Raw genomic sequence first — 13,358 nt, forward strand, 5'->3', positions numbered from 1 at the left:
TTTGCTCTTGCTCTGCAGCGATGCCCTGATCGCAGAGCTCTGCAAATTGGCAGCCCAGTGATCAGTTCTAAATAACCCCCATAGTTTGTGCCATAGTTCATAATTGGTCAGTTGTGAGCATGTAGTGGTTGTAGTAGGATTCCTTAAAAACAAACACCTTTGAAATGAAGCATATTTAAAAAAAAATATATATTTTTTTAAAGTATTAACCCTTTGAGTGCTGAGTGAAGTTGTCAAAATAGGTGCAAAAATTGTCAAGCAAAAAGTTTTTATTTTTCATAATAACCTGTTATGTTTACTTTTATATAGGAGATTTTTTTAAATTTGCATTTATATAACAAATGTGAGACGCTGTCCTTTTTAGTGGATACTTTGCACATCTCTCACAGATCTTGCCACTCAAAGGGTTAAGAATGTAAATATGGTTTAGCTTAATGGACATCTGATTAGGAATGGTAGCAATTGACCATTAGCTCCCAAACACTGGAAAACAGACAAATTTCCGTTCACACAGTTTAATGATGAAAGCTGGCCATACATCTAAATGTTTAATCGGGCTGCTTAGAACTAAAACCTGGTAGTATCTAAATGATTGTTTTTGTCGGTTTTCCAGCATTTCAAAGCAAATGGTCAACTTCCATTTGCACCCATAAATTACCAGATTTTTGTTCCAACCAGCCAGATAGAATAATAAATCTTTAGGGGTATGGCCATCTTTACTCAGTCGATTGGTATTTGCTTGTGACCATTACCAAATTTTTGTTCTAACTAGTGAGTTGGTTCGTTGGACAGAAATTCTTACAGTCTACGTCCAGCTTAACTCATGCAGATTTCTGCTAGCTAATGGGTTCTGGGGATTAACCAGTATAATTACAAGTATGTTCCCATGTAATGATTTGACTTTACTTTTGAACCTTTTACAGCGTCTGAAGTTGCGGGAAATGATTCTGAGGCAGCAACTAAACAAAAACTCTGTCCGCCAAGAAAAAGCAGGCGATTCACTGCAGATGACCCAGTCTGGACTGCCAGTCCAATGGCAACAAGACAATCCACATCGACAGCATGAAATCTTTAACAGACCTCCACCCCCTTATCCTGGCAACATCAGAGCCTCTCTTGTCACCAAAGGAAGTCCAAGGTTTCCTGCATTTCCCAAAGAGCAACATAATCTATTCCTAGGCAATGGGCAGTATAATAGACCACAGTTTACGGGAGACATCGGGAATGTGGCTATGAGACCACAGCCTGGACAAAGGTAAATCATCTGTTTCTTTTTTCATTGATTTTAACCTTTGTCACGTGCATATAAAACAGTTTCTGGACTTAAATAGAAACCCATGGTTACATTTGGTGAACATACAGGGACTGATTTTGAGTTGGGAGCAAAGAAAAAAAAACTACAAGGAGTGGCACCTGGACAATCCTTGTTGCAATACAAGCAGGGGTATAAATACAGGATACTATAAAAGGCAGTCGTCTCCAGAGACCAGCCCTGAAGGGATGCACATTGACCTTCTCCATTGCTTCAGGTTCTCCAGAGCAGAAGAATCAATGTTACAATCTCCAAACAGCTAGTTTTGTGAGTTAGCAATGCTTGCCATCGTGTCTGCAGGCTCAAATGTACAATGTATGTAAAAACACCAAAGTTTGAGAGCACTTTGAGATGCCTTGGCTTGTGTTTACTTTGGCTAGGCAGTTGAGTTCTATGACTAATTATCAGCCTGCCATCTAGACCCACATGATTTAGTTGTGTCGTTTTGGTCATTTTTAGTTGAATCAAATTCCAGTGGCTAGATTCCAATATTCTAGTAGTCTGACTTTACATCTAGGCGTCTTAACAGCCAGATCTTTGAAATCGAACTTTCACATGTGTGTACAAATTGTGCAGACGTGTCATTCAACATTTGTGTTGGGTGACACTGGAAGGAATACCTGCTGAGCGTTTTACACAAGATACAGTAGTGTGATGCACAAATACTGCGCTATTAGTCATAGCCCAATAATATTAGGACTGATACTTAAAATGTATATATACTGTCAAGAATGTGAGTGAATTGGCATATATATACATACAAACGTCTCGCCAGTGACATCTTCTAGACATCCTGCATCATCCTGTCCCCCAGTCGAAGTCATCCAATGAGACTTCTGTTGTGCCATTTATTTAATCTTGAAAGAACGCTTTTATTTTATTAACTTCCTTAAATTGCATAGCAATAATCATGGAGAGTATTCATTAAATGTTATTAAACCCCTATCCACCCAATTTGTAATGCTTATAAAACATATTTGATCCAGTTTTGTCAGGAAAAATTGAAATCTTGGACAAAAACAAATGTCGGAAAGATGTTTATTAAGTGCATGTGCTGAGTGTTTATTTTTTTACCCACACAGATTTGTCTACCCCATGGCAGGACCTGGTCCCTCACCCAGTCATGAGCGCTTTTTAGGTCCTCCATTACAAATGCAAGTTACAGGAATTCCGCAGCAGATGAGGAGAGAGATGTCCATTGAACTGACCAGACCTTTAAATAACTCACAAGTCAACAACTCAGCTGGTCTTCCTCCGCACTTCCCTCATCAGGGGATGCAAGTTCAGCAGCATAATATATCGGGACAAGCATATATTGAACTCCGTCACAGGCCTCCAGATGGGAGGCCAAGAATTCTCTTTGGGCCACCTCATAATCTAATGGAACATGCTCAAAATCAGAGGCATATAGGCTATTTCCCTAGACCAGAATTTCAAAGCCCGAGGCTGGCGGATGGAGTACGAGTTCATCATTCTGGTTTATCTAGTCAAATGCAAGTTCCACCAGGTTTGGAACACTTCATGTCTTCACCACATCAACCTGGTATGATGCGTGGAGTTGATCTACCTACAGAGAATGAGATCTATTTACATACCTCTTTATCCACTGGGAACTCGCACAAGGAAACAAATCGTCTACCAACAGGGAATGCAATGGCAAGTGGGCTGGAAGAAAAACTTGATCCCGATGATCCTTCTGAAAAAGATCTTGATGTGAAAGATCTGGATGGTGTTGAAGTTAAGGATTTAGATGATGATGACCTTGAAAATATAAATCTGGATCCAGATGATGCTAAGGGGGATGATCTTGATGGTCTGGATACTCTGGAAACAAATGATCCTCAGCTTGATGACCTGCTAAGGTCAGGAAAATTTGATATTATTGCTTATACAGATCCAGAGCTCGATCTTGGAGATAAGAAGGATATGTTTAATGAAGACTTGGATCTAAGTGTACCTATCGATGACAAGTTGGAAATCCCATGCAAGGCTGAAGCTGTGAAAAGTAGTGAAGAACCAGACAACATTTCATCCTCACCGGGACCTGTTTGTGTACAAGCAGTCGCTGGTAGCAGCAGAGAAATAAAAAGTGAAGTAGTATCACCAAATGATCAGGTATTATCAGATACGAAATCTCAATTCATTGTGGATGCTACAGGGGCTGGTCAGCATAAAGATGATACGGCACCACTGGCATCTTGTGATGGTGAGCAGTCAGATAAAGGAGGAAAAGAAACTCCTCCAAATAGTGATCTGCCTAATGACCTATTGCAGCTACCACCCCAAGATCCTGCATCTTTGTGTGATGTTCCAGAACCCACACCTGTGCTTACCAATTTATTAAACACTGAGAACTCTGAAGGTGAAAAAACAGGTTCTCCTCCAGGAATAATGACCACGCCTAAGCCTAACGAATTGCAAGGCATTCCTCAAAATGTAGTAACACCACCTAGTCAAGTAATAGAACATCCTTTAAATACAGATATGGGTCCAAGACTTAACCATGGTTTTACACAGGGATCACCATCAGATTCTGGTTTTCATGGTGGCCATAATTTTGGTTCCGAAGATCCATTAAATCAAGCCATGCCTTGTTCAAGTACAATTGCTCAGCAGGCAATGATTCAGCAGAATCGGGTGAAAACTCTTCTTTTGCAAGAACAGCCGTTGTTATTGCAGGATCTTTTAGATCAAGAAAGAAAGGAACAGCAGCAGCAGAGGCAGATGCAAGCAATGATCCGCCAACGTTCTGAACCATTTTTTCCAAACGTCGGTATGTACACTTAAAAATGTTGGATAAATAATTTTTAGTTTTTGAATGACTCTACTCTGTTTGGCTGCAATCGTGCTTAACATAGTGTAATGGTGTAATATTTATGTATCTCTTTTCCTGGTAACCTCATGCTTGCCTACAAGCTAGTTGCACATATTTCATATCAGTCCTATAACCTTTAATAACCGCCTGCCATAGTCCATGGGAACAGTTTTCTGGGAAGAACGGAGAGTGGCATCATTTTTACGAACTAGAGGGCATTTACATGCATGCCCTATTATGTGACCGTTTACCTATTTGAGTGCCAATTGAATTTGGCAAATAGATGTGAAAATTGGCAAGCAAACATTTTTATTCATCATAATGACCTGTAAGGTTTACCTTTTTATATAGAATATATAATCCTTTTTATTTATTTTTTTAAAACGCAACATTTTCTATTTGAATTTATATAACAAATGTGAGCGACGCTGGCATTTTTAGCTGATATTTTGCGCGTCTCTCTCAGATGTTGGCTCTCAAAGGGTTAATAATTGTTTACTAAGGCAAGTTATCATAGAGCATTGTTATTCACCTCTGACCTAGCATTGATTTTTTTCTTAAACACAAGAATCCTCCAAATTACTTTAGGTTTTTATTTTCGTTCAAGTTTTTGCCACAACATTTATAAATGAAAACCTTGATAGTCCACAGGGTGGGTGTAGAAAAAGCACAGTTTGTAGAAGAGCGAGGATTTCAAGAGAAGGCATTGTCTAGATCGTACCACGTCTGATTAAGTAACGGATGCCATGTTCACGAAATTAATTTTTCTTTACCAATTTTTCTATGGAATGTATCAAAACTTCTGAGCAGGACAGGTGAAGATTTTGCTCATAGCAACCAGTTAAATACTGTACTTGATAAATGATATCTAGAAGCTAGTTGGTTGCTATTGACATTTTGTACATTTGTCTTTTTTAGTAAATTTAATCCACTTCCCCCTTAATATGGGACAGTATTGGACTAGGACATGACAAACCCACTGGGGGAATGCAGTTGTAGGAACCCATGTTTAGGCATGTGGCTTATCTCAAGAGTGAATGTGGCCAGCCACCAGAGAATTGACTAATTATTAGACTGGGCCCCTTGATAAAGATATATAGTAAATACTGCTAGTGCATGCATAATAATGTACCAAATTAATAATGGTAATCAACGGTAGACCATACACCCTAGTCCTGTGCGGTATCTCACGCTTTTGTTTACACAAGTGCAAACATACAGTACAGTAGGAGTGGTCAGTGTGTCACAGCACTGTTACGGGATACGGCTTTCCTACTGTATCAGTGCTGATGACATTCTGTCAGCAAGATAATTTTTCCTGCTTCTTTTATGCACAGATGTTTGTACAATTGGTAAAGAATGACTGAGTGGAATGAAAGCATTAATGTACAGTATGCTTTATTGGCAAATACGCATTTGTATACTTTATACTGACACATTCTATTAAAATTTCAGATTTTGATGCAATTGCTGATCCCATAATGAAAGCAAAAATGGTGGCTCTGAAAGGGATCAATAAAGTGATGGTAAACAACATGGGGATGTCACCAATGGCCATGAACCGGTAATTATTAACTGATTAGCATTCATAATTTTGTTGAATTTGGGAAACTCTGACTGATAATAATATAGGAAAGTCTTCTGCAATTGTAGACTCGGAATCAATTACATAAAAGGCAGTGTTTGGGGAGGAGCTACTGTAACTCTGCTTCCTTTGTGGCTCTGGTTGCTGGAGCATTAGTAGAAAGGGATAAGTTCATTAGGTCGACACCATTAGGTCGAGATGCAGAAAGGTCGACATGGGCACGGTCGACATGGGGTTTTTCACTGTTTTTTGAGCAGACGTGTGCCAACAGGCGGTATTTCATGCCCTACCACTGGGGCATGGTGGGAGAATAAAATAGTGTGCAGAGCGCAGCGAGCCATGCGAGGGTACGTGGTGCTACGTTTCAATGTCCATGTCGACATTTGGGTAAAAAAACGGTGAAAAACCCCAATGTCGACCTTTTGGTTGTCGACCTAATGCTTGTGTCTATTTTAATGACATGTTGACCTACACCCATGTCGACCTTTCTGCATGTCGACCCAATGCATGTCGACTTGACTGCTGGGGACCGAATGATCCATACCCAGTAGAAATGTTAGTAAAATCCTGTTGCTACCTTTTTAATCTCAGTAATAAGCTAAAACAAATGCAATAAAAGACACCACATGCTATTAAAATAGTCTCTAATTGTTGCTGAAACCAGGCACTCATTTCCAAACTTCTGTAAAATGAAGCCTACACAAGCTAAGCGTATTCATGTGCCATTTATCACCCCATTTCCCCTGTTCTGCCTTTGACACCTACTTTACCTAATACACCCCTTCTGCTGGCCTGAGCGACAGTTTTTGTCCTTTTCCAGATTTTGGGAGCAAATTTATGAAGTAAATGTAATGTTTGCTCCCATCCAGTACCATATTTTTATTCCCATCCAATGAACTAGTTGGATGAAGGTTGGTCTGATGTGTGGCCAGCATTAGCCTTCCAACTTCCTCATTTAATACATGCAGTAAAGAAAATGAGGATCATCATGGCTTAAAGCAGGACCATTGACCAATGAGACAATGGGGGTTATTCTGGTTCACTTCTTCTGGCAAATTCCTTCCTAAATGGACAAAACCATGTACACTGCAGGGGGTAGATGTAAAATGTGCAGAAAGAATTAGATTTAGGTGAGTTATTTTGTTTCTGTGCAGGGAAAACACTGACTGCTTTACTTTTACACTGCAATATAGATCTCACTTTGAAGTAAAACCCCACCCAAATCTAATTATCTACACAAGTAACATCTACCCCACCCGCAGTGCACATGGTTTTGTCCATTTGAGAAGGAATTTTCCAGAAGTGAACCAGAATAACCCCCATAAAGCCAAGAAAAGAGGCCAGCAAAGCAAGAAGTACCTGGATGGTACCAGTGAAGGCTTAGATGTATCCCAGTAGCTCATCACCCATGTACCTAGTTTCTATTTGTTGTTACAGATCATGTGTCATTGAAACCCAGGACTCAGTATTCCTTTAGACTTACAAAGATGTATAGTGTAAATGGTGGTGTGTGGGTATAGTGTTGTATAATGCTATACCTTATGCAGTCATAAAGATATAAATGTACATTTAAATGAGTGCATATTTTGTTTATATCTGTCTTTCAGCTTTCCTTTCATAGCACAGCAAATACCAGGCACACAGCCCATTGAAGGACAGCCTATTGTTCCACCAGCTATTTCACAGGTACTGTATTACCCTTTAATAGAAAGTCATATGTTTAAATAACAGAATAGTCTTAAATCCTGAAAAAAGTAGATCCCATGTCCCCTTAGTAGCAAAATAAATCCACATTTTATTAGAAAAAACTTCCCTAGCTCGTAAAAAGCCCTTTTCTATAACACCCCTCAACCCTGTGACACCCCCCCTTGCTTCATTTACTTTGTATTCCCCCTTTTTGTTATAAACCCCCCCCCCCCACACACACACACGCACACACCTGCTGTAGGTGATCCAGAGATCATCCAAATTGTGCCCGCACTGTGATTCTCCAGAATGCCTGCTGCATGGAGATGGTGATATTGGCTTTGCCATGTCACCGCCATGGACAGCTGAGTGCATTTGCAGTGCACATCGGGAGCATCGCATCACTTGTGACCAAGCCAGGTAATTGGTTAACGGGAGAGTTCAATTATCCTCAGTAACTTACTTTGGGCTAATTGATCCCTTGGGGCTGATCAATTAGCTCTAAAGGGAGCCTACAGACAGCACTTATCCCCTACAGCAAGAAGTATAAATGTGTGCTGAGACCTTCTTAACGCACATATCCGTGAACTTTTTCATGGATTCTGTGTGTTATAGCCAGTAAACCTGTTCCAGTGTGTTAATTTGATACAAGTGAGAATGGGAATGTGTTGAATGGCCACGGGCATTAAAGCCCGAAGCTACCACCCCCATCCTTTTTTCCCCCGTGGCCCTTTAGAGTGAAACATTCCCTTCCATGTGCTGCTTCCTGGTTGTGTACTGTGGATTGACAGAAACTTTGCCTAACTGAAAAAAGTAGTGTTCCGAAGATGTGTTTTGGCACAGGATAAAGCAACATTGGTAGCAGTAGCAGCTATCAATATTATGTGAAATTAGATCAATTACCTAGCAATAACATGCCATTTGTTATGGTGCAACCAGAGTCGGAATTAGGAATGTGGACCACAGATGCTGTAAACACATTCAAATATGGGGCTCTCAATTGCAAAGTAAGGGTATGCAAATAGATACATCATCTATCACGCAATTAAAAATGTCACGGCCAGAGAGACTTTCATAAGGGCTAGTAATCTTTGCCCAACTAGGAATGAATATATGTCCTCTATATGCCTTGGAGTAATCCTTAATTCCTCCCTCTCCTTCAAAACACACTTTCAACACCTCACACAAACCTGCTGTTTTTTATCTTAAAAATATTTCCAGGATCAGACTCTTTCTCACCCAGGAGTCTACCAAGACCCTTATGCACTCTCTGGTCATCTCCACATCTCCAGACTGGACTTCTGTAATCTCCTATGTGGAATCCCTGACAAATGTGGCTCTCCACTCCAATCTATCCTCAACGCTGCAGCCCGGGTCATCTTCCTCATGAAACATACTACATCCACATCCCCTTTTCTACAAGCCCTTCACCGGCTTGGCTTCCTTCTCAGAATCCTACCCCTCCCTCAGACTCTCCACCTCTCTACAATCCTTCAAACTAGCTATCAATACAAATTTCTTCTCCAAACCTAGCCACCTATCACCTTAACCCTGTTCTATCCGTACGGTCTACCTCATCTGTGTCGCCCCTGTTTCTCTGCACCTCCCCTTTTTAATGTAAGCTCTCACAAGCAGGTCCTCTTGCCTCGTGTGCTTTTTCTTCTATCAATTAAACCATCTCTGATAGAACCAAAACCTGCAGTTATTTGTGTCCTCTGCTGATGCAGCTATATTTATGTACAGTACACTGTAAGACTGTGTTCACACAGGGGCGGTTATGTCTAATATCGCGGGCAATATGGTCGCTGAGCGACCATATTGCCCGCGATGGGAGTGTGCACCGGTGATATATCGCCGGGTGTGCGCTCCTGTTTTCTCCCCGTAGTGGTCGCAGGAACATGCTCCTACGACCAGCTGATTTCCACTGCCGGGCTCCCCTGGCAGTTTCTTTTTCATCAGGGACCATCTCTGGTCGCTGATGCAAACGGGACACTGAGCGATATATCGCTCATCGCGAGCGGTATATTGCTCAGCGATATATCCCCCCATGTACGGGGCTTAATTGTCCTCTGTTGTATTCAGCTGTAAGTCACTGCTTATTCATTTATGTACTCTGTAATTGGGCACCTTGGATCCCTTGTGGCATCATATAAATAAAGGATAATAATATACCATGATTAGCAGAAGGATGTCTCTTGAGATGGAACGTAAAAAGCAGGGGTGTGCTAGTGCTTCTCCAGTCTGATTTGTCCAATGAACACTGGATGAGAGAACACAGTTGCAACAAGTTAGCACTGTAAGCATCTGCTGCCAGACACCCCATGCTGTTCTGATCTCTGCTGTGGATATACAGCGCAGAGATCATTTAGCTTGTTGCTGGAATTAAGATAATAGTAATACCTTTAGACAAATGGGACTGGAGTACCATGGTACTGTGACAAGTCAGTCAATGCTAGGCAGGATCCCTCAGCGGGTTAGATGCCCGTTTCACCAGAGGCTTCTTCACTAGGACAGCTGCTTTCTAATTCCACACTGAAAGAGAAAAATAAAAATATGCAATTGCACTATTTAAACATTACTTAGATTTATAATATGTAACAATACATTTTGCAATGAATAGTTTTTTGGTGTTTTTTTTTTTTTTTTTTTGCCTAATCTTGGCTAGTGTTCTGGGCTTACTCACCATGTCCAGGTAACCTCATCAGATAAGCCCATAACCATGATCAATATTATGCAATAAAATCTCTATTGATTGCTAAATGTATTTCAATTCAATGTTTGAATAATGCACCAGCATCATTTTTCTTTGTATGCGGCGCTATAAGCCTCAGCAAGGCAGCGCCTCTCATGTATACTATAGTTTTCTTAATTCTGACATTCTCAGTAGCTACATTCAGCTGACTGATCACACTCTTTCTTTTTCACAAATGCAGATGGTTATCCAGTGACAGGAGTACATGAGAACTTTTTTTTTATTTTATTTTTTTAATTCACAATTAAATATCCGTTATAGAAAACACATTTTGCATAAATCTACACCTAATAAAACCGGTAGAAATGTTATGTCTTGTCTGGATTTATATCTGTATAAAAGACGCCATTGCCTTGTGACCATGCAACACCTAATTGACATCTAAATTCTATTTGTTAATCACAGAAACTGATACATGTGAGGAGATTTATCACATCTTAAAGAACTTTAATGTATGAACCATCAGCTTTGAGTTATCTTTTTTTTCTAGCACAGGCTGTTAATTAACCATAAGAGGCTGAGTAGTTGGTACTTTATCTGTCTACAAGATATGATAAATATCCCCCATAGGGTTAAATGATTTTTAACTGTTTCAATTGTTTGCTTTTTTTAGGATGGAAATATAGCACCCCAAATGGTTAGGCCCAATCCCCCAAACTTTGGTCCAGGATTTGTCAGTAAGTATATACATAGCTTACCCTGTTTTTATATTTGTCTTACATTTTCACAGATGTAATGTACCATTTATAATAACCTCACGTTAAAGCAAAACATTAACATACATCATGTTTCAGACAGAAATATATATTTACCATAGTGCATTATATAATAATATTTACCATTGGGATTTTTCTCATATTGACCTCACCATTAAGGGTGGTATTCAATCCCCCATTGGAAATAGTGGTGGGCGCTTATAGATCGCTGTTTTTCCCGACAGCATTAAAGAGGCATCTACATACCTCCCAACAGTCCCGATTTTATCGGGACAGTCCCAATTGTCAGGGCCTGTCCCGCTGTCCCACCCGCGGCCGGCAGTGTCCCGCGGTGTGGGGGGGCTGTTGGGAGTCCCCCTGTCAGCTGCTAAGCAGCGGGGAATAAACGCTGTGCGCATGCGAACAGCGTCTATTCCCGCAGCCAGGGGGCTAGGGGCATGGCTAGAGGCTCACAGAGCCTCTGGGTCATGCCACCATAGCGGAAAAATGGGGGCGTGGCCTCGCGGAAGAGCCGCGCATATAGGCCACGCCCCCAAATTAGGCCACACCCCGAAAATGTCGGCGCGCAGCAGCGTCCCGCCTGCTGAAGTGCCAAAGTTGGGAGGTATGCATCTAGCTGAACGGACCTGACTTTAAAAGCAGTCAACCCCGTTTTGCTGGAAACGGCCATGGATTGCCGAGGTCATGGCCGGATCTCGACAATCCACAGCCGTTTTCGTGGACACACCCACTTTTTTCCCGATCTGCAGGGGGACATTGAACCCCGTCCGTTGATAAACGGGCTTGAATGGGGAGATAATGTATTAGGCACATGCCATAATACACTGTGGTCCGGATAATCTGCATGCAAGATTAGTGTTAACATGGATACTAGTTTACATTTACTAACAATGCTTTAATCCTGAGTTATTACTCAACATAACAAGTATTCATGCCTTATTTCTAGCGCCTCATGTGTATAGGGGAGTAATACTTGGCAAGAAGCATTACAGACCACTCCTTCTTTTTGTAATTAAAATTGATTTGATGACATTCCTGTTACTAGCAAAATGTTAAATACTATAATGTGGCTTGACCTCTACCAAATCGGTAATTTTGGGATGAGGCATTAATTCTGCTAGCCAATCCAATCCCCTTGCTTTGGCTATTGGAGTGGCATAAAAAACTTTTTTCCCTATTTCTTCTGTTTTTGTAAGTAAGTTGCACGTAATAATTTCAAACCAAAATCGAGAATTAGACCAAGACACCCTAAGTAAAAACAAAAGAATATTATTTTATTAATTTAATTGCAGTACCTATATGACAAATGAATACTCCCCTCCCTCTCCCTTCCTAACCTTCATAACGGATTGTGCCACCTTTTAGCAACAGCTGCAACCAAGTGCCTTCAATAACTAGAGATCAACCTGAAGCCCCAAACACAGGGACCTAATATTGCATGTACACACTGAACAATATTGTTCAGTGGCGTCACAAGACCCACTGAACAGGCAGGTTGTTTGACTATGTAGCCAATTTGCCCTTCATGTTCAAAAGACGTCAATCATCATTAATCGTGTGTGTGTGTGTGTGTGTGTGTGTGTGTGTGTGTGTGTGTGTGTGTGTGTGTGTGAATGTACACACTAGAAGATCTTGTGAATAATATCACTAAGAAGGTCCTTTCTGAGCAATATTGTTCACAATATCCTCTAGTGTGTATGGGGCTTTACATATCGCTGTGAAGGAACTTTTGTCAACTCTTCTTTGCAGAATTGTTTCAGTGCAGCCATATAAGAGGGTTTTCAATTAAAAACTGGCCATTCAAGGTACGGCCAATCACAGATATATCGATGGTCATACTGGCCGATAGTGCTTCGATATATTGGACATTCAATCGAACAGCTGATATATCGGCCAGTGTGTATGCACCTTAAGAAATGGTTTTGTAATAATATGCTTATCTGTAATTTCTTTTAATTGAGATTTTAAAGTGAAGATTAGATTTAGCAGGGCTGACTAATCAGACTTGATTGGGTTGCATTATTGGTTGATTAAAGCAGTCCATACACCATAGCAGCAGTTGGCTGGTTGGATTATAAATCTTGGAAATGTGAGGGAGAAGATGACAATTAGCAATTTTCTCCCAAACACAGGAAAACATACAAATTCAGTCACATTTGTTAAAGCTGCGTTGTTTAAACATTATGCCTGGATGACACATTTGGCTGTTTTTTCCAGTGTTTGTGAGCAGATGGCTGATTGTCATCTGCTTCTAAACATTACCAGCTTTTTATTCCAACCAACCAGTTCTTTCAAAACCTTTCTATTCTTCCAGTTGTTCTATGCGACCCAAGCATTTTTTTATTTTAGTATTCTAGAAAACTTAATTTAAGCATCTTGACCCTGTTGATTTTAAATCCCTGAATCTGGATGATGTGCATCTTTAATGGTCACTCATTGCACCAGTTAGGACAGCCAATTCATCTACCATTTTATCTTTATATCTGGTCTCT

General features: G+C 40.6%; 1 protein-coding gene across 12 annotated transcripts in view; it reads left to right on the forward strand.

The window, feature by feature from the left end:
• The window catches only part of KMT2C (lysine methyltransferase 2C), a 218,964-nt gene that overhangs the window by 170,520 nt on the left and 35,086 nt on the right, over positions 1 to 13,358 (forward strand). For all 12 annotated transcript variants that reach the window (XM_083189044.1, XM_083189048.1, XM_083189054.1 and 9 more), the window contains 5 exons: positions 924 to 1,255; positions 2,395 to 4,085; positions 5,583 to 5,691; positions 7,320 to 7,398; positions 10,764 to 10,827. In XM_083189044.1, coding sequence (XP_083045170.1) covers positions 924 to 1,255; positions 2,395 to 4,085; positions 5,583 to 5,691; positions 7,320 to 7,398; positions 10,764 to 10,827 — 2,275 coding nt within the window. The remainder of the gene's footprint in view (positions 1 to 923; positions 1,256 to 2,394; positions 4,086 to 5,582; positions 5,692 to 7,319; positions 7,399 to 10,763; positions 10,828 to 13,358) is intronic.

The sequence above is a fragment of the Crinia signifera genome, chromosome 5 (genome assembly GCF_055691185.1).
Source record: "Crinia signifera chromosome 5, ASM5569118v1, whole genome shotgun sequence".
NCBI lineage: Eukaryota > Metazoa > Chordata > Amphibia > Anura > Myobatrachidae > Crinia > Crinia signifera.